Source organism: Girardinichthys multiradiatus, chromosome 5, assembly GCF_021462225.1.
Source record: "Girardinichthys multiradiatus isolate DD_20200921_A chromosome 5, DD_fGirMul_XY1, whole genome shotgun sequence".
Classification (NCBI taxonomy): Eukaryota; Metazoa; Chordata; class Actinopteri; order Cyprinodontiformes; family Goodeidae; genus Girardinichthys; species Girardinichthys multiradiatus.
Genome location: NC_061798.1, coordinates 49,155,870 through 49,183,656, shown reverse-complemented (window position 1 = coordinate 49,183,656; position 27,787 = coordinate 49,155,870). Strand labels below are relative to the sequence as shown.

At 41.1% G+C, this 27,787-nt stretch overlaps 3 protein-coding genes across 5 annotated transcripts in view; 2 read left to right on the top strand and 1 right to left on the bottom strand.

The window, feature by feature from the left end:
* The window catches only part of LOC124868197 (collagen alpha-1(XVII) chain-like), a 44,832-nt gene extending 41,602 nt beyond the window's left edge, over positions 1-3,230 (bottom strand). The window contains exons 1-2 of the mRNA XM_047365131.1: positions 3,092-3,230; positions 986-1,056 (exon numbers count right to left, since the gene is read on the bottom strand). Coding sequence (XP_047221087.1) covers positions 986-1,049 — 64 coding nt within the window. The 5' untranslated portion in view covers positions 1,050-1,056; positions 3,092-3,230. The remainder of the gene's footprint in view (positions 1-985; positions 1,057-3,091) is intronic.
* A 9,337-nt stretch (positions 3,231-12,567) lies between these two features.
* Positions 12,568-14,302, top strand: LOC124868505 (small integral membrane protein 26-like). Its single transcript, XM_047365879.1, has 2 exons — positions 12,568-12,795; positions 13,256-14,302. The coding sequence occupies exons 1-2, from the start codon at positions 12,672-12,674 to the stop codon at positions 13,423-13,425; spliced, it is 294 nt and encodes a 97-aa protein (XP_047221835.1). The 5' UTR covers positions 12,568-12,671; the 3' UTR covers positions 13,426-14,302.
* Positions 14,303-15,226: 924 nt separating this feature from the next.
* dtd1 (D-aminoacyl-tRNA deacylase 1) overlaps positions 15,227-27,787 on the top strand; it is a 30,536-nt gene continuing 17,975 nt past the window's right edge. The window contains exons 1-4 of one of the 3 annotated variants that reach the window (XM_047365876.1): positions 15,289-15,929; positions 18,892-18,982; positions 19,190-19,425; positions 21,183-21,280. In XM_047365876.1, coding sequence (XP_047221832.1) covers positions 15,887-15,929; positions 18,892-18,982; positions 19,190-19,425; positions 21,183-21,280 — 468 coding nt within the window. In that variant the 5' untranslated portion in view covers positions 15,289-15,886. Of the gene's footprint in view, positions 15,930-18,891; positions 18,983-19,189; positions 19,426-21,182; positions 21,281-27,787 lie in introns of all 3 variants that reach the window. The other 2 variants (XM_047365875.1, XM_047365877.1) reach the window with 2 other exon arrangements.

Here is a 27,787-nt window from a genome sequence, read left to right as displayed (position 1 = left end):
ACCCTGTACAGAAGAAGTGGGTATAGAAATTGGATAGATGGAAATTCAGATTCTAAATTTGGCAGTGTGTTTACAAGATTTTGCAAACTTGCTAACATAAAACTTGACTTCCAAGTTAAAATGAAACACATCATTAGTCATAAGTACGAAATATGCTCATGGTGTTCTGTAGCTCCAGGCTGTTTACATTCAACAACAGCCACATTGTAGAAAAAAAGAAAAAATATGATTATACATTTGTATTAGCTTGCTACCAAATTGCCATAAATGTGATGAATGCTGAAAAGAAATGAAAGCAGGGCAAAAATATTTTGGAGTTAAGCCCCTTCACAAATATTACAACTAGAAATATTCCAGAAGAAATGTTGATCTCTGCCACTGAACTACATTGAACTACTCAGCCTTTTATATGCTGAGTAGTTCAAAATGAAAACGTTTGATATCCACTGCTCTATTCATTTAAGGGCAGGCACCAATGTTAGCAACTTAGCTCTCTAGCTACTTATAACCTAAGATGGCCACAGTATTTGTTATTGAAAGAAATATTTTAACAAAAGTATTTAAAAAAAGTATTTGTTTATAAGGGATATGTAAATTTGTCTGTCAAAATAAATAATAACAGAAAAATACAGATGTTGCTTTATACATTAGAGCCGTTTCCAATTTGTTCCAATTTGTTACCAATTAGCTTACTTACATTAACATTAATTATTATTATTATATTATATTATATTATATTATATTATATTATATATATATAATATTATATCTGTTTTTACCCCACACAATAATTAACATTAATGTTAATTATTGTATGGGGTAAAAACAGCAAAGCTTACTTTCTGATGTGACCACTGTAGAAAAAAACAACCCTGGGTAATTAAAATCCAACATGAATTCAGCATGTTTTAATATTTCTCTCTGAAATTTTTAAGTGATGAGAATACATTTGATTTAAATTAATGACAAATAATTTAAAGAGCACCTGTGCTGCTCGCTGCAGCTCCTTCACCTGAACCAACCAGCTTCACAGTTGTCACCTTATCCATCCAGCAGCTGTTAAAACAAAAAAAATAAAAAAATAAAAAACAATATTTGGTACTGTAGGTTTTTAAAGTGTAAAAATGGAAGATCTTCATTATGCTGAGCTCAGGTATTGTTACCACCTGAGGCAATTCTTGTACGTAGTCCTACTATTCTGAGGTCATAATTCTCTTGTTTTCTTCCATCAAAGCATCATGCCTGAGTTAAAGGTTTAACCTATGGGTTTACAGACAGGTGCAGCTGATAAATGTGCTTTTCCAGTGAACAGGATCTGCTGTATAAAAGGACTCTTTCAACAACAACAACCTCAGCTAGAGCAGGTGTGAGGATTCAGTCATGTCAAAAGGAAAGCATCATATATCTACATAAGTTAAACATGACAATCACAAATAAATCTTTCCTTGACACAGGTGTTCTATTCAAATGTTTGTATCATTTGTATCAAAACTGTATCATTTAAAATTAGGAAGAAATGAATCAAGCATGTTTAATATTGTTAAAGAAAAGTTACAGTCCTGATTACTTTCCACTAATCATAGCAGAGTTTGATGTCTATTATTGGTAGTCTTTAGATCTGATTATCTAAAAGGTAGAAACTACAATCTCAAAATATTATTTCTTATATTAAAAAAAACTCAATATGTATTATTATTTATTATGAAAAATCATAATTTAATTTAGTTAAACTTTATCTTTTTTCTCTTCTAGCCTCTATTTGCAGCGGCCCCCAAGGGTTTTATCTTATGATCCACAAACACAGTAGAAGACACTCATGATCCCAAGTCTGAGTCTGAGTGACGTTTCTATGAATTCAATAAACCAGGGATACAATAAGCGCACAAATTGCATCAAGAGTCCTTAAATTATTTCTGTTGTGCTGTTTTTTCTTACGTTTATACCAGAAACATACTTGACCAACTTAATTTGTGTTATTTTGTTTTATTTCTGAGGAGGATCTCAGGAACACAAAGTTGTTGTTTTTTCAAACCAAAGGGGGTCAAAAAAACTTATTTTACTTTATGACCTTATTATTTGACCTTAATTTTACCTTATTTTAAGTACACTTCTACTGTAAGTGCTGATTTGGAAACTTGTTGAAGTTTGTATTTGTTTGATTCAAACAACACAGTGTTTGTCTTTGTGTTTTGTCCAGAGGAAGCTAAATTAATTAAATCTGTCACACTTATAAAACTCTACACAACAAGAAATTCCTTACTACCTCATATGAAGCCGAAGTGAAGCTGTTTTCTGTGGGATGGTCTTTATAGTGTGACAAAAGAACATCCAGAATCATCTAATATATCTATAATGTACTGCAAATAAATGAATAATTGAAAAATAAATGAATAGGAATTGTTTAACAGATCAATGTTGCATTTCTGACATTATTTGCTTTTAATGGAGAGTTTTTAAAGATATTTGGAAATATTATTGAAAAATCTTTCATCTGTAAACATCCTTCTGCTCACTTTAAGACAAAAACCTTTAAATGGAATCGTCTTTGAGCGACATATTTACTGATTGGATTTATTTCTCCTTGCAGGTTCAGTTTGTGTGGAAACGCATGAACTACATCATGTTAGATTTAACTGACATGATGTCAGTCATCAACCGAGTGTCCAAAAAATGTGGCCGCAGATCAGTTTGAAATTGTTTGCAAAATATATATGTTTGTTCAGTTTTATTCTTAAAAACGTAAAGATATTGTAATGGCCCCTCCAGTCTCCAGTTTCCATTTTTTCACAAATTTCCACTTTATGTTATTTATTGTTGGTGCAATTTTTACTAAAAGAGCATACATTTACTTAGCGAATAAATTCCTGCTTAAATTTCCATTAAAAACGTCACCTTTACTTTTACTTTTCCGAATTAATGTCAAATTTCAGGCCATCTTTTCAGATTTATATATTTTTTTTTTACTGCTCAATAATCTGTTTAAACCATAACTGTATCCAGTGAAACTGCATCTCACTTTGCTGGTGCTTTAAGCGGTTTTAAAGAACAGAATCCCCTGTTATTGCTTAAAAAAAACTACGTTTGAGTTTACCTTGTAGTTCATTTCTGCAGGGGGCACCTCTCCACCTCCTCTCCTCCGAGCAGAACCAGGGAATGAAGACTGGACGTCCAGGTGCTCCATAGAACGTTGTGCAGCTCCTGGGACTCACGTGTGCCTGAAGAGCTTTTCTACTAGCTTTGTGTGATTCATAGCTTCACTTGACAAGTTCCAACAAGGTTTAGGGGGCAGTTGCTGCAGCTCGTGGCAGACTGTGCATGAAAATAATAGCCCCAGGCTGACATAAAGAGCTCAGAAGATAGTGAAAGTGATTGGACAATGAGTTTCTGGTCGTGTACAAATGACTTTAGTTTGTTTGCAGTTAAGAGCTTGTTTGAGGTTTTGAAGATGAAATGGAGTCTGTCCTTTTACATGACTGTGAATCTTAAAAGCCTTTAGTAAAGAAATCAATGAGACCAAGAGCTGCAGCTGCATGAAGAGGAAACAAATGTTTGCATGTTTTTGATTTTACAGAAGCAGTGAAGCTTCCTGAGCTCAGTACATTATCACAACACTTTTCAGGTCTGGTTTTGTTCTTCAGTGAAGCTGAAAAATGCATTTCTACACTCATACTCATACTCGTCGTCTTCCACTTTATCCGGGACCGGGTCGCGGGGGCAGCATACTCAGCAGAGACACCCAGACGTCCCTCTCCCCAGACACCTCCTCCAGCTCCACCAGGGGGAGCCCAAGGCGTTCCCAGGCCAGCAGAGAGACATAGTCAGGAGGTTGACGATCGACTTTGTTGTCGTATCGTCAGACCTTCGGCCGCATGCTTTGGACGCTCGGGTGAAGAGAGGGGCTGAGCTGTCCGCTGATCACCACCTGGTGGTGAGTTGGATTCGCTGGAAGAGAAGAAACCCGGACAGACTTGACAGGTCCAAGCGCATAGTGAGGGTCTGGGAACGTCTGGCAGAGCCCTCGGCCAGGGATGTATTCAACTCCCACCTCCGGGAGAGCTTTAACCAGATTTCGGGGGATGACGGAGACATAGAGTCCGAGTGGACCATGTTCTCCGCATCTATTGTCGATGCTCCTGCCCGTAGCTGCGGCTGTAAGGTCTGCAGTGCCTGTGGCGGCGGCAATCCCCGAACCCGGTGGTGGACACCGGCAGTAAGGGACGCTGTAAGCTGAAGAAGGAGTCCTATCTGCTGTGGTTGGCTTGTGGGTATCCTGAGGCAGCTTGCGGGTACCGTGAGGCCAAGCGTGCCGTGGCCCGGGCTGTGGCAGAGGCAAGAACTCGGGGCCTAGGAGGAGTGCGGTGAGGCCATGGAGAAGGACTACCCGTTGGGCTCGAAGCAATTTTGGCAAACCGTCTGGGGCATCAGGAGGAGGAAGCAGTGCTTCGCCAACACTGTTTACAGTGGGGGTGGGAGGCTGCTGACCTCGACTGGGGACATTACCAGGCGGTGGAAGGAGTACTTCAAGGATCTCCTTAATTCTGCCATCAAGCATTCCCTGGTGGAAACAGAGGCTGGGGACTCAGGGTTGGACTCTTTCATCACCCAGGCTGAAGTCACTGAGGTGGTCAAAAGCTCCGTGGTGGCAGGGTATCGGGGGTGGATGAGATCCGCCCTGATTACCTCAAGTCTCTGGATGTTGTAGGGCTGTCATGATTGACACACCTCTTCAACATTGCGTGGCGGTCGGGGACAGTGCCTCTGGACTGGCAGACTGGGGTGGTGGTCCCCCTTCATAAGAACCGGAGGGTGTGTTCCAACTATAGGGGGATCACACTCCTCAGCCTCCCTGGTAAGGCCTACGCCAGGGTATTGGAGAGGAGAGTTTGGTCGATAGTCAAACCCCGGCATCAGGAGGAGCAGTGTGGTTTTCGTCCCGGCCGTGGGACACTGGATCAGCTCTATACCCTCTACAGGGTACTCGAGGGTTCATGGGAGTTTGCCAAACCGGTCCACACATGTTTTGTGGACCTGGAGAAGGCATTCGACTGTGTCCCTCGTGGTGCCCTGTGGGGGGTGTTCCAGGAGTATGGAATCGGGGGCCCTTTATTAGGGGCCATCCGGTCTCTGTACAAGCAGAGCAGGAGTTTGGTCCGCATTGCCGGCACTAAGTCGGACCTGTTCCCGGTGCATGTTGGACAGGGCTGCCCTTTGTCACCAGTCCGGTTCAGAACTGGACAGGATGGACAGGATTATGGACAGGATTTCTAGACGCAGCCAAGGGCCGGAGGGGGTCTGTTTTGGGGACCAGTGGATTTCATCTATTCTTTTTGCAGATCGCGTGGTCCTGCTGGCCCCCTCTAGCCAAGACCTACACCATGTACTGGGCGGTTCGCAGTCGAATGTGAAGCGGCTGGGATGAAGATCAGCTCCTCCAAGTCCGAGGCCATGGTTCTTGACCGGAAAAGGGTGGCTTGTCCTCTTCAGGTTGAGGGAAGTTCCTGCCTCAAGTGGAGGAGTTCAAGTATCTTGGGGTCTTGTTCACGAGTGAGGGAAGAATGGAGTGGGAGATTGACAGACGGATCGGTGTGCCTGGCACAGTAATGGGGGCACCGTGCCAGTCTGTTGTGGTGAAGAGCGAGCTGAGTTGAAAAGCGAAGCTCTTGATTTACCGGTCGGTCTATGTTCCTACCCTCACCTATGACCATGAACTTTGGGTCATGACCGAAAGAACAAGATCCTGGATACAAGCGGCTGAAATGAGCTTCCTCCGTAGGGTGGCCGGGCACTCCCTTAGAGATAGGGTGAGGAGCTCGGCCATCCAGGAGGGGCTCGGAGTAGAGCCGCTGCTCCTCCACATCGAGAGGAGCCAGTTGAGGTGGCTCGGGCATCTATACCGGATGCCTCCTAGACGCCTTCCTTGGGAGGTGTTCCAGGCACGTCCCACAGGGAGGAGGCCCAGGGGATTTCTACACAATACATTTCAATTTCTCAATAACAAAAGCAAAACAAAATCTTTTTTACAATCAAAAACAACCCCCCTGCCAGGGGACTACAGATGAAAAAAAGCCTTTTGGCTAATTCTGGCTTTTTTTAACTCATGAAATAATATGTGTTTTATTAAACTGCACCGTCCTCTTTCAAATAAATAAATCAAAAAGCTAAACTTGTTTTATTTGGATGTAATTCTGCACATGCACACCATCCATCCCTCTATCTGTTATGATTTGGGGTTGTTTGGTTTTTGGTTGCGGGTTTTTCCTCATATATTTCTCACAGTTAAGGTTTTGAATCATGTTTCTGTTTATTATTTTCCTGGTCATGCTTTAGTTTTTGTCTTCTAGTTCACGTTTTGTCAAGTTAGGTTTTTGGATCTGGTTATGCTGTAGTTTCATGTTTTTATAGTTATGTTTCTATTAGTTTGTATTCTTGAATTTCTGACATTATCCATTGTCTTCCACTTATCTGGGGTCGGGTCGCGGGAGCAGCAGCCAATAAAAAGTGCCAATAGATATTACGTTTTTGCACATGGTGCCGAGTATGCCCTCCATTTCTCCATTGTCTATACAGGTCCTTCTCAAAATATTAGCATATTGTGATAAAGTTCATTATTTTCTATAATGTCATGATGAAAATTTAACATTCATATATTTTAGATTCATTGCACACTAACTGAAATATTTCAGGTCTTTTATTGTCTTAATACAGATGATTTTGGCATACAGCTCATGAAAACCCAAAATTCCTATCTCACAAAATTAGCATATTTCATCCGACCAATAAAAGAAAAGTGTTTTTAATACAAAAAACGTCAACCTTTAAATAATCATGTACAGTTATGCACTCAATACTTGGTCGGGAATCCTTTGGCAGAAATGACTGCTTCAATGCGGCGTGGCATGGAGGCAATCAGCCTGTGGCACTGCTGAGGTCTTATGGAGGCCCAGGATGCTTCGATAGCGGCCTTTAGCTCATCCAGAGTGTTTGGTCTTGAATCTCTCAACGTTCTCTTCACAATATCCCACAGATTCTCTATGGGGTTCAGGTCAGGAGAGTTGGCAGGCCAATTGAGCACAGTGATACCATGGTCAGTAAACCATTTACCAGTGGTTTTGGTACTGTGAGCAGGTGCCAGGTTGTGCTGAAAAATGAAATCTTCATCTCCATAAAGCTTTTCAGCAGATGGAAGCAGGAAGTGCTCCATAATCTCCTGATAGCTAGCTGCATTGACCCTGCCCTTGATAAAACACAGTGGACCACCACCAGCAGCTGACAGGCACCCCAGACCATCACTGACTGTGGGTACTTGACACTGGACTTCTGGCATTTTGGTATTTCCTTCTCCCCAGTTCAAAAGTGGCTTGACCTGGGGAATGCGGCACCTGTAGCCCATTTCCTGCACACGCCTGTGCACGGTGGCTCTGGATGTTTCTACTCCAGACTCAGTCCACTGCTTCCGCAGGTCCCCCAAGGTCTGGAATCGGCCCTTCTCCACAATCTTCCTCAGGGTCCGGTCACCTCTTCTCGTTGTGCAGCGTTTTCTGCCACACTTTTTCCTTCCCACAGACTTCCCACTGAGGTGCCTTGATACAGCACTCTGGGAACAGCCTATTCGTTCAGAAATTTCTTTCTGTGTCTTACCCTCTTGCTTGAGGGTGTCAATAGTGGCCTTCTGGACAGCAGTCAGGTCGGCAGTCTTACCCATGATTGGGGTTTTGAGTGATGAACCAGGCTGGGAGTTTTAAAGGCCTCAGGAATCTTTTGCAGGTGTTTAGAGTTAACTCGTTGATTCAGATGATTAGGTTCATAGCTCGTTTAGAGACCCTTTTAATGATATGCTAATTTTGTGAGATAGGAATTTTGGGTTTTCATGAGCTGTATGCCAAAATCATCCGTATTAAGACAATAAAAGACCTGAAATATTTCAGTTAGTGTGCAATGAATCTAAAATATATGAATGTTAAATTTTCATCATGACATTATGGAAAATAATGAACTTTATCACAATATGCTAATATTTTGAGAAGGACCTGTATACCTTTATCCTTGCAGACCCACTATGGGGGTGGTGACTATCTTCTTCAGTGGTCAATGAAGTCCATTTTCTCTTCCATTCTTCTGTAAAATATGATTCTGACCAACATTAGGGGACAGTGTATAACAAAACTGTGAAGCAATGGGGTTATGAGCCTTTCCTATTGGATGATGTTTCCACCTCAAGTGGAAGTGCTGCATTCACTTCCTATACAGTTTTCATGATTAAGGAACCTATCAGTTAGCTGTTCTTATAAACTCCCCCACTGTGGAGGAATTTTGTCCCACTCTTCTTTGCTGAATTTTTTTTTTGTACAGTCAGGTTGGGTTTTGAACATGAATGGCCTGTTTAGGCTGATGCCACGGCATCTAAATATTTCCAGACTTTGACAAGGACACTCCAAAACCTTTTTTGGGCCATTCAGATGGAAACTAGCTGGTGTGCTTTAGGTCATTTCCTGCTGAATAGGCCAAGTGTTCTTGAGCTTAAAGTCAGAAACTGACCCAGAGATTCTCCTTCAAGATTTTCTATAAAAGAGAAGAATTTATGATTTCATCATGTTGTTCAAATCCCAGAGACGCACAGCAGCCCAAGCACATCACTGACACCACCATGTGTGACTGACTATGACGTTTTTTCCTGAAATGTTGTGTTAGTTTTACTGCACGTGTAAAAGAACACACACCATCCAAAAGATTTCACTTTTATCTAGGCTCTGCAGATGGGAGGGTGGTTATACCCAGTTTTAGTAAACAGCATTAGACATCGGGGGTTGGAAGGCTTGGTCCCCCCACCCTAGGCCTACTGGTTCCTGGGGTACTGGCTGGTCTGGCAGGTCCCTGACTCCTGTGCTGCTGGTAGTGGGCTCACTCCGCTTGGCGGCGAGGGTTCTCCCATGCTGCTGTTGCATGGGAGGTTAGATAGGAGCTTCTTCATAAAAAGAATCTCCCCTTCAGAGAGATTTTCTAAGAGAGACTAATCTTATGAGACTGATAAACTATTATATTGTTTCTACATCTGTTGATTCATCTCTAAATAATCTGTTGTAAAGTTCCAAAAACAACTACATTCGGAATTTAAACACGCAACAAAAGGGTTATCAAATAACTTTTCAAATGAGTATTTGCTAGAATATTCCTTAGATTTCACAGAGATGATGAATCCCATCTTCTTCAACATTCCTGACCCAGTTTTAGTAAAGCCAGCAGTGCAGCTCGAAGCTTTGTTTCTTCTCCTACGGCAAAATCAGCAACAGATTTGGCATCTAATTTAAGACGCAGAAGGGCACACAAACTTTGGTTTGCACAAGTTTACCACCTGCAAAAAGCTCAGTAAATCACCCCCTAAATGTTTTACCTGTTAGATAAACCAGATTCACGAAGGATTTCACTATTTATTCTCACGTAAAATACAAAAACAAATGACAAATTAGAAACTTTCAGACAGTCTTATGCTCTGAATCTGTTGCTCAAACATGTCTGAAACTGGAATGAATTCTTCTGTGACAGGATGCGTCTGATTTAACACTATTTGTAAATTTAACACCAATCAAATAATCGTCGCTGCACTGACCTCGGTCAGGCAGTGTTTTATCCAGCTAGGGTGGAGCTGTCACTCTCCATCACCTCCATGGTTTATGTTTCCATCAGCTCCTGAAAAGATGTCCACTCTCAGACCACTTTAAGTTTTTTAATTTGAAGGTATCATGACTGAGTGGAATTTCAACTCAATACCCAGCAGCTAAATGTTATCAGTCAGGTATAATTTGTCCTGGCAAGTTTGGGTTCAGCCCAACGTTCTTAAAAGCTCAGGGGGAAAAAATTAGAAAAGAAGTCTTCACTTCTCACTATCAAATAAGCCAACAAACCTATGAGAATATAAATTGAAATGTTTTCATCATTTATGACTAAAAACCTGTTGGATGAATCATTTTCAGGTGTCCCAGAGCCCCCGAAACGTTTTATTAGACTTTCCAGAGAAGACAGTGGGTGTGACTTATAGGCAGGCCCAACCCCCCCTCCACTCGTTCCAGTACCCCCAAGTTTAAAATGCCGCGCAATAAAAGCATCCAGGACCTGCTTTTATCATTTCCACTTGGTTATAGTCCTGGTTGTGTCAAATGAACCCATCAGTGAGCCACAAAGCTGCACTGGGTCCTATAATACAGTACAAGCATGAGGCTTGCAAGCATTCATCACAGGCATGGATTGAATCCCAGTTTAGGACTTACAACGCTTTGATTAGCTTTCATTTTTCAGGATGAAATTTTAAAAACTTCTGTATTCTGTATACATTTTTCTGTATTCCACACAGGGTCTAAATTATTTACACGGGCTTAAAGTTTTAAAGTTAGACACCTTTACTAGAGGGATGCAGAAAAACTGGTCCATGCATTTTGTAACTTCTAGCTGGACAACTGCAATTCATTGAAGGTGGTTGGAGAAAAACAGGATCTGGCTGCAGAGAATTACATCTGAAAGCTTAAACGATCTGCTAACGATATAAACCCGACATTTCACATTTTGTCTCATCAGCTTCATTTCATTTATCATGGAAATGAAATGAAGCTGCAAGTTTGCAATTCTGATTTGGTCATAAAACAGCATCCATGAAGCCTTGAGACAATGAAGGAACTGATTATTCCTGAGAGAGAAACATTGGATAGCATCCAGCACTGGATCAAGAACTCTCAATAGCTGATAGAAACATTGGGGAAAGGGATTATTTTGGGAAACCTATCAGCAGAGGTGGTTAGTAATTGTTAAATGTTATTTTCTAATGATGTTATTTCTTTTTACTCATTTCCAATGTATTCTTTAAAATACAAGAATTTGTATGGAAATCACTATTTTTATCCATCTGATTATCTAATTTGTTACAATTACATCAGATGTTATGATCAGTTATCCGGTACTTGAGTAGCTTTTTTATTCTCATTCTGTTTTTACTCTGCCTTGTGTTGTTGTCCAGGTCTCTGGGGCTGGAAGCATCTGAGATACAGAAATAAACTTCCCTTGTCTATTGTGATGGCAGCATTAATGCAGAAATGTCCAGCAGAGATTTTAGAGCAATGTGCTGCCTTCAAAATCAGATCTTTCCAAGGGACAGCTATGTTTTTTTTCATCAGGACAACAGAAAACCACCTTCCAAAGGCATAACTGAGCAAGAAGAAAGGCAGCTGCTGGACTGACCCGGTCACCATCCTGACTTGTCCTCCTTTGTCTAGGATGTTTAAGGATTAAGAAAGCTGGAAGGGGACATATATAATGTACATGTTTGTAGGCAGAATGGGACGAATAACTTTAGAAACCCATCACGGCCTGGAATCCTCAGTGGTAAAACAGACACAATTTCGAGTGATGCTAGAAATTTAAGGAGAAAAATATGTAACTCTCATAGTCAGTAACTCAGACTTTGGACTCTTAGAAAACTCTTATTTTTTTCTAATGAAACCAAGAGAGAAACAGAACAGAACTCACACTGAGGGTTTCATAAATAGTTGGTAGTGAGGAATAATGTGGGTGGAGAGTTTTAGTGGAGCCTCAAGGCAAATCAAGTGACAGCTTTGGCTTTTAGCTCTCGTACTGTAGGCAGAAGGAAAATAAATCAGAGAGATGAATCTGTTTTGACTCATCTGTAGGAATGCAGGAGTAAATGAGATGAGGCACTTCTTCAAGTATTGGTAAATACCTGACATTTTTATTCTAAATCACATCACTATGACTGTTATGATGATGATTATTATTATTGTCAAATAGATCTAGCTTTTCAGTTTGGATTTAATTCTTTATACACCTTAGTAATAAAATATTGTAGATCTTTTGATATGTCAAAAATATAATCCAGCAAACTGATAAAATTAAATTACATATATAATAACAGTTATTATTATTATTGTTGTATTTATTTGTTATGCAATAAATCTTCGTTTTCAATTGTATTGAATTCTGTCTTTGTAATAAAAAATAAATAAATCTGCCTTTTTCATATTAGTTCTGTGCTTATCTCAAAAGTAAAGAAATATTTTATAATTTTATTACAATTACAAAATAAAATCTAATGGCAAAAATGTTAAATTAGGTAGATTAAGTTAAATTAAATTACATTTGTTTCTCTAAAAGATAGTCGGCAGGCTAGTTTTAACAGAACTCAACCACGCAATATTTTTAATAAGGTATTCATCATGCATTGTGTGTAATTGACTCAGAAGCAAAATAATGAAATGTGTCTTTAAACATACTGATGATTTATGTACCAAGATAATTATTTCTGTCATTTCTACTAAAGCTTTAATTGGTGGCTGCACCAATTTAACAATTATTAAGTACAACATCTTATTAAATCATATTTATGCAGATGTTTCACCAAAGATAACAGTAGCTTGCTGATGGGGCTTTTACACGGCGGAAAGAAAGGAAAAGAAAAGGAACTCCAGATATTTTGTAAAGCAACAGAACTCATTAACAGGCGGGGTTTCGGTGCAAGGCTGTAGTAGACGCTGAGAACCAGGAGGTGGCGGTAATTCAAATCACTGGATGCCAACTCTCAACCCCCAAAAGAGAGGAAGAAGTGTCATGGCGGCGCCCTTAACGCTCAACCCGTAGAATTCCTAACAGTTTTTGGTCTTTCCAGCCTCGTCATGAAATTCAGAGACGTGATGAAATGGAACTCCAGAGTGTCCGCAGTTTACGCCGTGGGCATCTGGACAATGGTCGGCTCCTACGCTTACTATAAATACACAGGTCGTTTCGACGATACAAAAGGTCAGTAAACTGGGAGGAAAATCACCATGGAGACTAAATGTCGATTAACCAAAATGTATATTTATAACTGAATAGTTTTTGTATAAATAAAGTCAACATAATCCAAGCATTTATACAGATTTTCCCTAACGTTTCCAGCTAGCGTTCTCATGGATGGTTAGCCTTAAATGGGCGTCTTTGGGAACATCCTGGAGAATTAATCTGATTTTAGGATCTTTCCGGTATACAGTGAATCTCTTATAGCTGTCAGTGCAAATTACGGTGCACAATACAAGTTAACACTAAACAACTAATTCGTCTTTGTTTATCTTTAGTTAGGCGTATATGCATTAACAAAAGGAGTAACTACTGACAGTGACTTCCAAGAGATTAAAGCTGTTTCTCTACTCCGAACTTTGTTGCATTGACTCGCTGATATCAGAAGATTTAACCAATAATAATCTTTCTCCCTCCAACTCAGTGACAACAGAAATCGAAGAGCCAGAAGAACCCAACAAACATGTCTACAAAACTGCTCACTCCAAAACGGTCATCATGTACAAGGAGGACTTCGTCCCGTACAGCAGGAGGATCTACGATTTCATCAAGTCGTTCAGTGGAGAACCTGGACCTGGAGACGGCAAAGAATAGCTGCCGGACTGGACATAATGTGTTGTGTGAATCTGAAGTGAGAGGATATTAACGCTGAAAGACACGGTTGCTGCTATGTTTGGATATTTGGAGAGGATCTCCACTCTTTTTTTGTTGTCTGTCAAAAACATTCAGGACTAATCATCTGAGCAAAACAATGATTGAGTTTTCACACAAACTAATTTTTCATTAAAGCTCAAGAGATTTATGAGTTTCGCCAAATCAGTTGTTTCATCTCATTGGTTTTACTGCAGAAAATGTGGTCTGCTAAACATTATGGGTCACAATTTTAGATAGGTTGATTTATTTCTTTTGAAACACTTATTAAGTATGAACAGAACTGCTCATTTTAACATTTATAGCTTAGGCTAATTTGTTATGTTTGTCCCTGGCACCCTCATTTTGTCCTTTCCTACTTCCATTTAGTATCTGTAACAAACCATTTCATACACATACACTTAAACCATTACATATCAGTTTATTTCTCTTGGTAGTTAAGTATTTGTTTTATTAACTATGGAGGTGAATAATCATACAAATACCCAGTGTCTAATTGTATATTATTTTCTAAAAACTGACTGTTGCAGTCTATTTCCAATCCCCACTTTGGTCAGCTGATTTATCAAATCTGAGAGATTATGACCTCCATCTACAAAAGCAAGAAGGGGTGAAATGTACAGCACTCCACATTTTTGTACCTATCAAATGTGGTTCACATTTTAGGAATTAAAAATAAGGATTATAGGAATTTGAAGATCAAGTGTTTTTTGAAATGTGATAGATTGTATTTGCAGAAGAAGAAAAAGTAACTTGCTCCTTAATCCAGAAGAGCAGTTTAATTACCAGGGCAGAATAAAGAATAAACCAGACAAGTGAAGCAGTGTTTGTTTCAGAAATACAGTTTTTCTATGTGAAAGATGAGTACATCCCTTCAAGGCAATTTTGTACATGGTTGAACATTTACATTTTTATTTTTTTAACTCATCAAGCACTGTTTGACGGAGGTTGCTTCCGGATCTCAGTGTCTAAAGCCTTACATGAATCCTTCCTCTACCATGCTTCTTCACGTTCTTCTCTGAATCAACCTTCCATGAAGTTCTCTAATTGTTCTTTGGGACAGAAGAAGCTTCCTTTGTAAATAAAATCTCTTCCTGGTATACTATGCCGGATTTTTTTCCTGAAGCCTTTAGCTTCAGTCAACTGTAGATCTTCTTCAGACATTTGGAGTTGCTGAAGACATCTCTTTGCAACACACCTTTCTCTGCCAACATTACAGGCATCTGCTGTTTTGTCTGAAGGCTATAGATCGCTGTTAGGATTTTGGCATAACATGTCATGCTTCAGTGGAAAAAAGAACCTCGGATTAGAGACCTCTTAGTTTTAAAAACAACACCAACTACTCCCAGAAAAGGTTCTAATTTGATTTAATCTAGATCCCTTGATTGACATCACAACTAAAAGTTTGTATTTATATCTTTGGATGCTATGTTAACACAGAGACAATGAGCACAAGCAGTGCATTGATCAACATTTGCAGCTCTCACCAGATGCTTGAAAACATTCATCATTGGGTTGAAATTCATTTGGGGTTCTTAATTGTTTATCTGAGTTGTTTTTTTAAGATCACAACACATTTAATCAAATATATGTTTACATACTTCGACCACAGGCTTTTAAAGCCATCAACAAGCTTAACCTTCTTTGCTGAATTGGTAGGGTTCATTTAAAGTGGTCGGTTTCTAGAGAAGGAACTCTTTTTTTTTTTTTTAGAGTTTAGAAATGCCATTTAGGATATTTTACTTTAAGCCACTTTATCCATTTCAATACCAGTTGTGTGTTTGAGATCATTGTCCTGATGGAAAATCTAGTTGTGTCCCAAGTTTGAATGATTTCACCCGAAATTTCCCCCTTGGATTAAATGAAATTGATTAGGATGTTAAGGAACAATACAGGAACCACCAAGACGTAGACAAGAAGATATAGTTTTTTGGCGACATTGACACAAAATATGACAAAGTCAAGCCTTAGAAAACTGCACCAACTTTCAGGCATGGTGGTGGTAGCATGATGCTGTGGTGCTCTTTCATTGTCAGTGGTACAGGCTTGAAGTAAATAGGATAATGAAGAAGTGGGACTACCTCCTAAGTTCTTCAACTTCACTTCAAATCAACATCTGCAGTAACAGATAGTATCCAGTGGATTTTAAAACTATTTCATTCAAAGGAAATGTGAATATCTGTATCTGAAAGAATGGCTTAAACTAGTCTACGTGATTTTGAGAAGCCCGGACGCTCTAAAAGACGCACTAATGGTTTCTTCATTCTTCCAGCTTCCCCAAACTACAAGAAGTTGTTGTTGTAGTTGTGATTCCAACTTCCACCGCCAGAGGTCGACAAACTATAACTGAAGGCTGGAGGCGGCCGGAAGCTGTGACGTCGTGCTGTTCAACAGAAGCACAACAATGAAAGCGATTATCCAGAGAGTGACCAAAGCGAGTGTGACAGGTGAGCTTGAGCTTTGAATCAGCCGAGCTGACAGAGTTGAAACCTGTAACTGAAATAAACAGAAAAACAGCAGGCAGCCGGTAGCTGGCCCACCGGTTAGCTGGGTTAGCCCGGTTAGCGTTAGCATCCCCGTTGAAATGAATGGGGCGGGAGTCAGACCGATGCTAACTCGGGGAAACCAAAACAGTTGGCTTTGGGCTGAAGGGAAATTAGTTAGGTCGCCTGAAAAATGAGTAAGATGACTTTTTGTTCTGACATATTAAATCCTGATGGGTTTATGCGGCCTGTCTGCATGTCGGTTGTTTCTAAACCACGACAAGAATTTAGTTTCACTTTATTTACTTAAACTGCTGTTTGGGATTCAGATTAACAAATAAGATGTTTATTTCAGGCCTATTGAAAGGTCACTGAGGTCAGAACTGCTACAAACAAGCACAAAAAGAAAACCTAAAAGTATAGTACTTAAATAATAAGAAAAATGCTACATTATATCAATAATTGATAATGGTCTAAAATATTGCTATTAAGACATAATAATTCATCAAGAACAATAACAATGAAATGAAAAATCCAGTTCTTATAATAATAATAATGACAATATTGGTAATTATTATTAGAAAAACTGGTTTTATTTAATTTATATGTTGCTGTTGCTTAATTATTATTAGTTAGTCTGGTTTAAATGTAAGGCAGCTAAATCGGTTCTCAACCTGAAGAAGAAACACTAAAATGGAAAAATGCACACCAAAAATAACATATCAAGTCAGAGCGTTAATGAACCAAACCTGGACCTGAATTTGTTTCCAAAGTTTCATCCAAAATTTATTCAGGAGAAAATGTAGCAAACAGATAACAGCCTAACTTCCTGGGGTACATGTACCCCTCTGTCAGCCCAGTATTAGCCTCAGTAGTCCTGCTTTTTGATGCCCAGGGCTGTGCTTGTTCTACAGTGCAGAGCGTCTTGACCCTCTGTCTGCTATCGACTAACATCCATCAGACTTTCATCCATTAGACGTTTGATCTGAAGCATGCGACACGAAGCAAACACTCTAACTGCCATGATTGTTTGAAAACTGTAGGTCGGATGGAGCTGATTATTCATTAATTTACGTCTCACACACAGAAACTCACAGCCAACCCTGCAGCTTGCAGCCAGGTTGCAGCAGGTTGCAGCCAGGTTGCCGCATGTTGCAGCCAAGTTGCAGCATGTTGCAGCAGGTTGCAGCCAAGTTGCAGCCAGGTTGCAGCATGTTGCAGCCAAGTTGCAGCAGGTTGCAGCCAAGTTGCAGCATGTTGCAGCCAAGTTGCAGCAGGTTGCAGCCAAGTTGCAGCATGTTGCAGCCAAGTTGCAGCAGGTTGCAGCCAAGTTGCAGCATGTTGCAGCCAAGTTGCAGCAGGTTGCAGCCAGGTTGCAGCATGTTGCAGCCAAGTTGCAGCAGGTTGCAGCCAAGTTGCAGCCAAGTTGCAGTAGGTTGCAGCCAAGTTGCAGCATGTTGCAGCCAAGTTGCAGCAGGTTGCAGCCAAGTTGCAGCAGGTTGCAGCCAAGTTGCAGCCAGGTTGCAGCCAAGTTGCAGCATGTTGCAGCCAAGTTGCAGCATGTTGCAGCCAAGTTGCAGCAGGTTGCAGCCAAGTTGCAGCAGGTTGCAGCCAGGTTGCAGCCAGGTTGCAGCCAAGTTGCAGCAGGTTGCAGCCAAGTTGCAGCCAAGTTGCAGCAGGTTGCAGCCAAGTTGCAGCAGGTTGCAGCCAAGTTGCAGCAGGTTGCAGCCAAGTTGCAGCAGGTTGCAGCCAAGTTGCAGCAGGTTGCAGCCAGGTTGCAGCCAAGTTGCAGCCAAGTTGCAGCAGGTTGCAGCCAGGTTGCAGCCAAGTTGCAGCAGGTTGCAGCAGGTTGCAGCAGGTTGCAGCCAAGTTGCAGCCAAGTTGCAGCAGGTTGCAGCCAAGTTGCAGCAGGTTGCAGCAGGTTGCAGCAGGTTGCAGCCAAGTTGCAGCAGGTTGCAGCAGGTTGCAGCCAGGTTGCAGCAGGTTGCAGCCAGGTTGCAGCCAAGTTGCAGCAGGTTGCAGCAGGTTGCAGCCAGGTTGCAGCAGGTTGCAGCAGGTTGCAGCAGGTTGCAGCAGGTTGCAGCCAGGTTGCAGCCAAGTTGCAGCAGGTTGCAGCAGGTTGCAGCCAAGTTGCAGCCAAGTTGCAGCAGGTTGCAGCAGGTTGCAGCCAAGTTGCAGCCAAGTTGCAGCAGGTTGCAGCAGGTTGCAGCAAGCACATTTTGATAGGAGTCACAGTTTACATGTTTGTTTGAGTCTAGGTGAAAATACTGTGCTGCTGCCCAGCTTGTGTGGTGCACAGATGCCACAGTGGCTTGAAGTATGAACCTGTGAGCACAATGATTTGACACACATTCTAGACTGGCTTCTGACACAGTATGGAAAAGAACCGAAAAGTATGGAAATGGATTTTAGTATTTTTAAAATCCATTAATATTTTTAACCTTTTGTTAAAAAAATTCATTGTCCGTAAGTAGCATTCGTCCATCCAGTTTATTGCCTGATGGTAAAAATATGAGCCACAAATTCATAGTAAAGTTTTGTGTTTATATTTGGAAAAAAAGATGGTGTAAATTACAGTCTGAGAAATGTAAAAAGTTTTGATTGTAAAACTTGACGGAACCTCTTTGTAAAGAGAACCCCGCTACATTCTAGCAGTTAAATGATTCTACCAGCGGCCTCATGGAAACTCAAACTGGAACCTCTTTGAAACTCGGACAGCTTAGAACAGCTTTTAACCCGCTCTACTGTGACCACCGAAAAGCCTGTCATTTGTGCAAAAAGAAAGATTAATTCACACAGCTTCTGAATAAAAATCTGCAAATGTTCTGCAGAACTCTATCATGCAGGTATAACAGAGGTCTGAACTATGTGAATTCCTGGGTGTGGTAGAAAGACCATGTGTCCGTCTGTGTTTGTTGTTCCGCAGTGGGAGAGGACCAGGTCAGCTCCATTGGACGGGGAATCTGTGTCCTGCTCGGGATTTCTGTGGACGACACGCAGAGAGATGCTGAGTACATGTAAGTGTGTGTATTTATCAGGTTTCTCACTTTTGTTTTCTGCTGCATTCTTCAGCACTTTTCAATTTTTGACAGCTGCAGGTTCTGGATAATCATGCAAACATGTTCATAGATACAGATGAAACTGAGTCAGTAGACAGGAAATTGCAAAGGACACCCAGAGAGCAGCTGCTTCTTCACCTCCTCCTGTTCACTTTGTGTTTTCAGGGTTCGAAAGATTCTGAACCTGCGGCTGTTTGAGGACGAGAACGGCCGGGCGTGGGCTAAAAGCGTCATGGAGAGGGAGTTTGAGGTGCTGTGCGTGAGCCAGTTCACCCTGCAGTGCATCCTGAAGGGCAACAAACCAGACTTCCACTCAGCCATGCCTGCAGAGCTCGCCCAGCCCTTCTACAACAGCATCCTGGAGAGCATGAGGAGCGCCTACAAGCCTGAGCTCATTAAAGGTGGGCAGAATGTCTCAGTGAGTGATGAGGCTTTAAATAATTGTTTTGGGTTTTTTAAGGTTTTTGAGTGAACTGACCTGCAGCAGCTGAGAGGGAAAGCTGCGTAAATGTTCTGAATCTGGAAACAGGAAAGCTTCCATTGATTCAATCTCAAACATAGAAAACAGTTTTATTCAGTTAAATGATGAGCTCTGTGATATTAACCTGCTGTAAATAACATTCGAACGCTGGGTACACTGGTCATAATGGTTAGCAGCAACACTCAGGTTGACTGGGAGTTTAAACCAGTTGGTACTAAGGAGACCAGAGTTTCACCTGAACGTTGCAGCTGACATCGAAACTCGTCGGACTGGGCAACATTTTTCCGATCTGTTATTGGCCGATGTTGGGGTGTCTGTGTCAGTTGTAGCCTAAGTTACTATTATGGGATCTGGATTCGATCCAGTCTGCACATTCTCCTCTGACCTGAACAGGTGTTAGATATTTTCACGTTTTTCGCCCCATGAACCCGGGAGATGATTGTCTGAGAAAATCTCAGTGGAGCAGCAGTTTCCCAACTACTCAGACCAACACATCCGGCCATTTTCAAAGCCACCTAAACGCCTTTTCATCCTCACTGTGATGCTCGGCTTAGTCTTGAGGAAGTCCTCTTCACCTCATCTGGATGTCTGAATGCACTGAGCTGCTGCCGTGTGATTGGCTGACTTGGTATGCATAAACAAGTATACCTAATGAAGTGGCCAGGGATTGTATTTAAATAACAGACGAGGCTTTCTCCTAACTTGTGAGCTCCTGGGGTTTTCGTCAGTTCTCTGAGCATTTCACGCCCTGACTTTTCTGAAACGTCTCCTGCTGAGAATATTGGAAACGGTCTTAAATAATCTTTCCCTCTGTAGGATGATGGACTGAATAGTTTGGCGCGGTGTTGACACAAACCTGTATGCTCCAGAGCTGCGAACTGACCAACCCTGCACTTCTGCAGCGGTGCTCACACCGAGGAGGATCACTTAATCCGTGTAATGATCAAACGCTCCCGGATGCTGATTCTTGTTTTTTACACTTGAGGTTAGATTTAAATAATTTGGGAAAAAGATGGGTTGATTTTGTCAGGTCCTGATTTTTAAAACCATTGACCTGGAACAGGGTGTGCTTACTTTTTACTACAAGCATACTGTCTCCTCATGTAAACCTTTCAGGGAAAAAAATCTGTAAAATGAATATTTGGTCTGCATTATTTTCTCACTAATTAACATCGGAGGTGGGAATTTTTCTCCGTCATCAGGACCTGCACCTGATTTCGGAGCGACGCCTCTTCCTGCTGCTGTTTAAATGCGGTTGATTCCGTCTCTGCTTGTGGTTGGGGCGGTTACAGGGCTGGATTACCTCTGCAGTGATGCGCTGGCGTTGATGGCAGTGAACTGGGTCAGCCCACTGGGGAGCAGGTGAGGAGGACACCTCGTCCCAGCAAGGGAGGCGTAAGCCTTCCTAATTAGTGCCCCCCTCCCTGCCTCCAGTGAGGAAACATGATGATGCATCAGTTTTCCAGCATGGCCCACAGCTTCATTGTGCAGATGATGTCATCATTTTAAAGAACACTGCGAGAAGACTGGGAAGCAGTTCAGGTGAAACTTCCTGTTCTTGTCCAGCTCTTTTCCTCTTTTGTCCCCACATAAAAACAGCCTGTTAGTTGGAGCCTAATCTGCACACATTTACATGAAAAAGCATCAAATTTACAACTTTCCGTTTTGTTTTTCTAGATGGGAATTTTGGGGCCTACATGCAGGTCAACATTTTAAATGATGGTCCTGTCACCGTCGAGCTGACGTCACCGGCTGGTCCCACAGACCCCAAACAGGTACTGGGCAATGCTCCATCGTCTTAATCACAGTTTGATCTTCATCAGGGGATGGATTCAGTTGATTAAAAGCAGTGAAGCTCAGAAGGCAGATTTCTCAAATCATCTTTCATTTCTTACGTTTTTGTTTGAAAGCAGCCAAACTTTCTTGTCACGTTTTAAAGCCGTCAAAGCAGAAGCGCCTCTGGACATCTCGGGGGTCATTGACCAAAACAAAAGCCCAAACAGAAGTTTAAGAGTTTTATAAGATTTGAATCTGTGGAAGAGATTAAAATTTAGATCCAATAACAAAGGTTTCAGATCATAAAACAAGTTTTAATATCAGACAAAGATCGTTTAAATACAGTCAGAATGTGTTTTTCAAAAGATTGTTTCATTTATTAAAGGAAAAAACATCCAAAAAACCTGGTGAGAAGTATTTGCCCCCTAAACTTAATAACTGGTTGGGACACCCTTAGTTCCACGGATGGGCCCCTGAGGCTTAAGTTCAAAAAATGTAAACAAATATCGAGAAATTAAAAAAATATAAAAATTAGTTTGATTATCTGAAACTGTTAAGTGTGACAGTAAAGCAAACACAGAAGAAATCTGTAAGTGGGTAAATGCTTTCTCTGCACTATTTATACAAAAAATAATATGATTTGATATGTTAAAACATGCTTTCTTTCAGCAACATTTTGTGTCCAGGACTGTAAAAAACTGCAGCGTTCGTCATTTCTGACCTAAATATTTAATCTGAGGGCAGAGCCAGGAGTAGGAGGGCAGACATTTAAATAGAGGCACTACGAAGGCCTCAAAGGACAACATATTATAATAGATGGATGATAAATAAACCCATTCAAGCTTGTCCCTTACTCATTGAGAAATGATGTCTGACGGCTGAATATCCCAAAAAGGACCATCAACAGCACAGTGATCCCAAGCACACCAGCAGATCTACTGCAGAAGGGCTGAAAAATGTTGAATCAATGTGCTGCAACAGTCCAATCAAAGTCCAGATCTCAACTTGACTAAAATGCTTTGTTGGGACGTTCAGAGAGCAATGCAGAAACAAATAGCTGAAGCAACCTCATAAAGAAGAATGGACCACAATTCCTGCACAACGAAATGAGAGACTTATGGTCGATGTTTTCTGTCTGACTTTGAATGAGATGCTGAACGGTGGTTCTACAGGCTGTTTGATCGTGGGGTGTACATAGTTTTCCACACACAGCTTTTCCATTTAGGCTTTCTTTTGTTAAATGAGTAATGATACTGTTCAATCTGATGGGTTTTCTGCAAGATAATTCCACATGTCCTCCTGGTAGCCCTCAGTTGACATTCAGTAGGGACCTCATGCTGCTCCCAGTCACAGCTGTAGAAGAAGAGATGTCAGGTATCTGGTTTGGACCAGTGTGCATCAGAGATGCAGAAAACAGAACTTTACGCAATTTCTTTTTTATTTTTTTCTTGTTACTTCAAGGCATCGACTTGGATGGTTAAATTTTCAATGAAGGAAATTATTATTATTATTATTATTATTATTAGCCTGTGAAAAGAGGTTAGCATTAAAATCGAACTCAGAAAGCTACAGAGAAATATGCAAAGATGTTTTTTTTATTGTGTCTGTATTGTGACATTTTATTTCACATATGCTTATAGTATTCAGCTTTGCTTGTTTTCATTTGAAAAGGTTTGTCATAATGTCTGAAGAGAAGGAAAAACTTCCCTTTTTTTGTTGGCATAAATATGAAGGCCAGCGTGTGACTTTTTCATTTTGACGGTCTGTGTGTTTGAGTTCGATACTCCTGCGTTAGATGAAGCTGTTTCTTACTCGATCTCTCTCTGGAAAGCACAGAGTCCATCAGTTTTACCTTGTCAGGCGCACCGCTGTGTGTGCTGCAAGCGTGACGTGGAGGTAGTGTGGGCTGCAGATGATTGACGGCACAGACCCACAAATGCTGTCTATAAGGAACTTTCTGCAGGACTTTTCTTCTCGGGGGCCGATCAGTTTTAAAACAATGAATGCTTCATAAACAAGGCTTAATCAGCAAACCTCGTCCTCTTAGACCACAGTAACGTCAGAAAGAGTTGATACATAATCAGATGTTCATGTTGGGAGGCAGCGCAGTTATGTTTTGTGCTTGGCACTGGGATAGAAATGAGATTCACAGCGACTTGTTTCATTTCTGCATCTAAAAAAAACTGAGAATGAAGGACTGAATATTAAAAACACAGGATCAGTTTTATAGGAACAAGTGAGTTTTTGTGTCATAAAAAAACCTTGTAGGGTTTTACAAAGTTTACTAATTAGATGCAAACTCCTCATTTAGACTTCGCGGTGATGTTTAGGAACTATTTTAATCTGTTTTATAAATATGAGTTAAATAAGATTTGAAACCTAGATATTGTTATTATACTTTGTAATTCTTTTACCAGTTCAAACATAAATTTAGGTCATTTTGTTAATGAGTTTTGCAGGTGAATGCTATCGAACTCTTTATACTGAACTTTAACACCTATCTGCTGCTTCTTAATATTGCCTGATTGTATCACAATAAAAATGATGATAGTTGTTTATCTTTGCAGCATAAAAAACGTTTGCTTGACTGAACTTCTTGGATTGACAAAGGGCAAAGGGCAAGTTCATGAAACTTAGTAAAGAACTAAGGAGGAAAGCTGTAGTTTTTACTCAAGCTGGGAAAGTCTGCGGAGAAGTGTTGAAACATCTGTGTGGCTGTCCACAGTGAACTCGGCTATATGGTTGAAACTCAGACACAGCTGGAAACTAACATGAAGCTTCTGGAATAGCTTCAACCTCAACTGTGATGGAAATCTGTGAAGTCTGCTTAAAAGTCGGGTATGTTCCACGAAACCGGCAGATTTACATTAACTGGGCTAACAGTTCTGTAGACCGTAAACTTGTTATCCAACATCGGTTATCCCACATTGAATAGTTTGTTTGTTGTAGTTTGTGAACCATCTTAGATCAGGTGTCATTTAAAGTCCCAACCCAAGATGGTCCATCTGCAACTGGAGATAATGTTGTATTTGTCTTCATTTTCTGTTGAAATTCAAATTAACTACCTCAATCAAGAAACCTTGGAGTTTCGCTTTCATTTAATCTTTAAAAAATCAAAATATTGAATCTTTAAAATGTGGAATCAGCAGATCAGACTTCAAAGAAATCCAGAAATCTGTATCAGCCATGAAAACCTGGATCCGTCCACAGAAAGGCTTCATGAGAACCTTGTTAATCCATTGCAAATAAAGGCCTCCAGCTTTTCCTGATAACTTAAAGAGAAAACTTCAGATGTTTGTTGTCCATTCCTGCAGAACCCTGCTGCTTTGCACCAGCTTTGTCTGCTGGGCAGGCCTGGTTTGTTTCCCTGAAAGGACGGATATTTGGGCAATCGGCAGAATTTTAATCTTGTCTGTTTGGGCTGTTTTGCAGCAGAGGCAGCGAGGCCAAACATGAGGGATGAAAAGGCCGGCCAAGAGGCTCAGCTTGGCTCAGTATTGTGTGTGTGTAGGGGGGGGGGGGGGGCTGAAGCGACAGCCAAGAGACAGTGTTCCTTTCTTTCCATGAATCAGGAATTGAGTCCCGCTCTGGGTCAAGCTGACAGTAAACAATGGAAGTGATGAAAACCTTCCTGTTTGTATTTGGTGTTTGGGAGGCTGCGGGCAGTAGCAGCAGCAGATCTCGAAGCAGCTTTTCTGTTTGGTCATCTCCCAGGAATTATGTAACGTTTTATCGTGTTAGTGAAGGCTTTTATCTGCTCAGAATTCAGATTTAAGGTCTAACTTTTCAGAAAAACAACAAATATGTTTACCTCCATGATCTAATCAGACGTTACATCATCAGAGACAGCAGGCCAGCTTCCATGCTTTAAGTTTTCGTGCTCTTAAATAATGTAATTTGTTACGCAACACTTTGGATTTGTAAGATTACATGAAGTCCCAGAGAGCCATTAAAGTTTTAGCATCCGTGAGCTCGGATGTCAGCCGAGGACTTCAGCTCTTTGTAACCATGTTTCCTGAACTGGAAGGAGTCAGTGATGAAGAAGAAGAGCAGAGGCTTTAATTGGTGGGAGTGTTTGCCACAGGATGGGGGGAGCTGTCATGTTTGGAGTCCAGTACAGACTGTTGGTCTGTTTAATTACACTAATTCTGCTGAGCCAACTGAACCAGCAGGAGGCCCGGATCAGTAACATTCCCAAGCTGGAATTTATGTATTTTATTTTATTTTACTTGCAAGTAAATGGCAGTTACAAAGATGCCACAACCCCCAAGACTAGCCCTGGGGTATGCAACCTTCAGCATCCAGAGAAACATTTATGCCCTTAGTCCGGCTAAATGAAGGCATGATTCCTGTACTGCAATGCTGCACCAGTAGGTGTTTGGACTGGTTTAAATCACCTGTACACAAATCAGCATCACCATTAAGCATTTTTAAGTCCTGTCAAAATAAGGTGAGATCTTTCCATGTAATCCATGCAACATTTGGTAACTGCTCACAGTTAACTCCATAAAAGTTACAATAAATATCTTTATATCCTGATGTGTAATCCATGCAATAATTATTAAAATACACAGTTGAAGCAGTGGGGAGTGAAACAAGCATGTTCTCATATTCTGGAGCTGAGAGACTGGAGAGGCCTGTGTGGAGCCACATATTATCTGCCACATTTTATCTCTTATCTTTTGCAGAATTATAAACAACAAGTATCCAATGATGTATGATGATTTTCCAAGTATTAAATGCAATTCGTGATCTTTTCCATTCTTTCACATGTATTAAATGAAATTAGTAACCTTTGTTTAACAGGTTAAAAGATGTATGATTGAAATGAGGGTAAGAACTGAGAATTAGAGTAAAAAACATTAAGGTCTGACATTCTCAATCAGCTATAAATGAAAGAGATATAATGTTAATAATTTATGAAGCATGAATAAAAAGAATGAAGTGATGGTTTTGTAACTGTGTTTTAAAGTAAATTCAGAAAGCTGAGAAAGGAATGTGTAATACTATGTAAAGTTTAAAACTGAGCAGATTACGGAAAGAACTGTAGGATGACTGGGAGTGATGAGAGCCAGCTGCATGCTGACAGCGAATCTTTTGAAGGCTAACGGGAGGAAGGGAGGATGCGACTACAGACCAGCTGCGTGGCTATTACCGGCATCTCCAAGGCAGAGAAACAGCATCAGAAGGTCACGATGACCATGACTAAAGTATTGAGCAATAACCAAGAAGCTGAGCTGAATAGGTGCCTGCCACCTAAAGGAAGAAACCTGAAGATTAAGTCGTATTTCCTTCAAGAAATCACTCGTTGTTACCAGAAGAAACTTCTCCATCAGGTGCATGGATGAGCCTCCATCTTCAAAGCCTCTCCAAACTCACTAGTTTCAGCATCAGGGAAAGACAGGTTGAGTTGATTGATTCATTTATATTATTTAAATTATTTTGTGTTGGCGAATTTAAGCTGTTACTGACCCCTGCAAGAGCGTTACTAATTAAAGAAAGCATATAAAATTCTAGTTAAATCGTGTACATTCAATTATTTGAGTCACCGTATTTTTGGTTTTTCATTGGTGGTAAAAAGTCTTGTTGCCTGGTTCTAAGATATTTTAGGAGGTTTTTATAGGTTGCCTTAGTCAAGTTTGTTAAAACAGCACCCTTGGGGCTCGTGCCGAGCCACTAAAATGAACCTAGCCCATATAATAAGAGCAAGTTGTAAAATTAGGGAATGAGCAGCCGTGAACAAAAGTGACTGTTGAAAGTGTGGATGACAGCAATAGGCTACTCAGTCGTCCAGACCTCCAGTTGAAGAAGGTCGAGACTTTTGTATGAAGGCTGTCAGAGGCTAGGCGAGTCATTTCCTGACACCAGCTTAAATAGAACTTTCAGTAAACCTGCTTAGTAAGACCGTTCAGGTTTAGGGAAGTCCGGACCCGTTGGATGGAGAGCTGGATTGAGCAATCCCTTTAGACATAGGGAAGTAGGAGGGAGGGGTTAGCTCATCGGACAACAAAAGGTGGCGCCCGAACAGGGACCCTGATAGAGATAAATGGGCCCCAGAAGAAGGATGCTCAGCAGAAGGACGTCTCTGCCTGAGCACCCCAGACCGACAGCCTGAAAGGGAGTAAGGTTGTCTGTGACTGATAGGGCTGTCAGTCACAACCCTTGCAGTAACTGCATAGCGTGCAGGTGAGGATAGGGCTTTATTGTGGTAGACTGACCAGACCCAGACAGTAAAGCTAGTAGCCAAATAGTCTTAATCCATCCCTACTCGAAGGATCCTTGAGAGGCTTTGGAGACGGACAACTCGAGACGACAAAGATATAGCGATGGACGAAGAGAGTGAAACGCAGGAATGGACGGAGCGGGGAGCTGAAGTACCACTCCCGTCAACAGAACAACTGACATCAACACCGTTAGTGCTACACCGCTTACCTACCGAGTTGCTGTTAGGTGGGGACGGATATTCAACATGGGCTTCATCGGTAAAGAAAATGTTCTTCAGTTTC

What these genes read in the sequence shown, in the direction of transcription:
- LOC124868505 (XM_047365879.1), top strand. Translation starts at nt 12,672, where the DNA reads ATGAAATTCAGAGACGTGATGAAATGGAACTCCAGAGTGTCCGCAGTT. An exon ending in TCGTTTCGACGATACAAAAG is followed by an intron (nt 12,796 to 13,255) that starts GTCAGTAAACTG and finishes CCTCCAACTCAG; the next exon opens with TGACAACAGAAATCGAAGAG.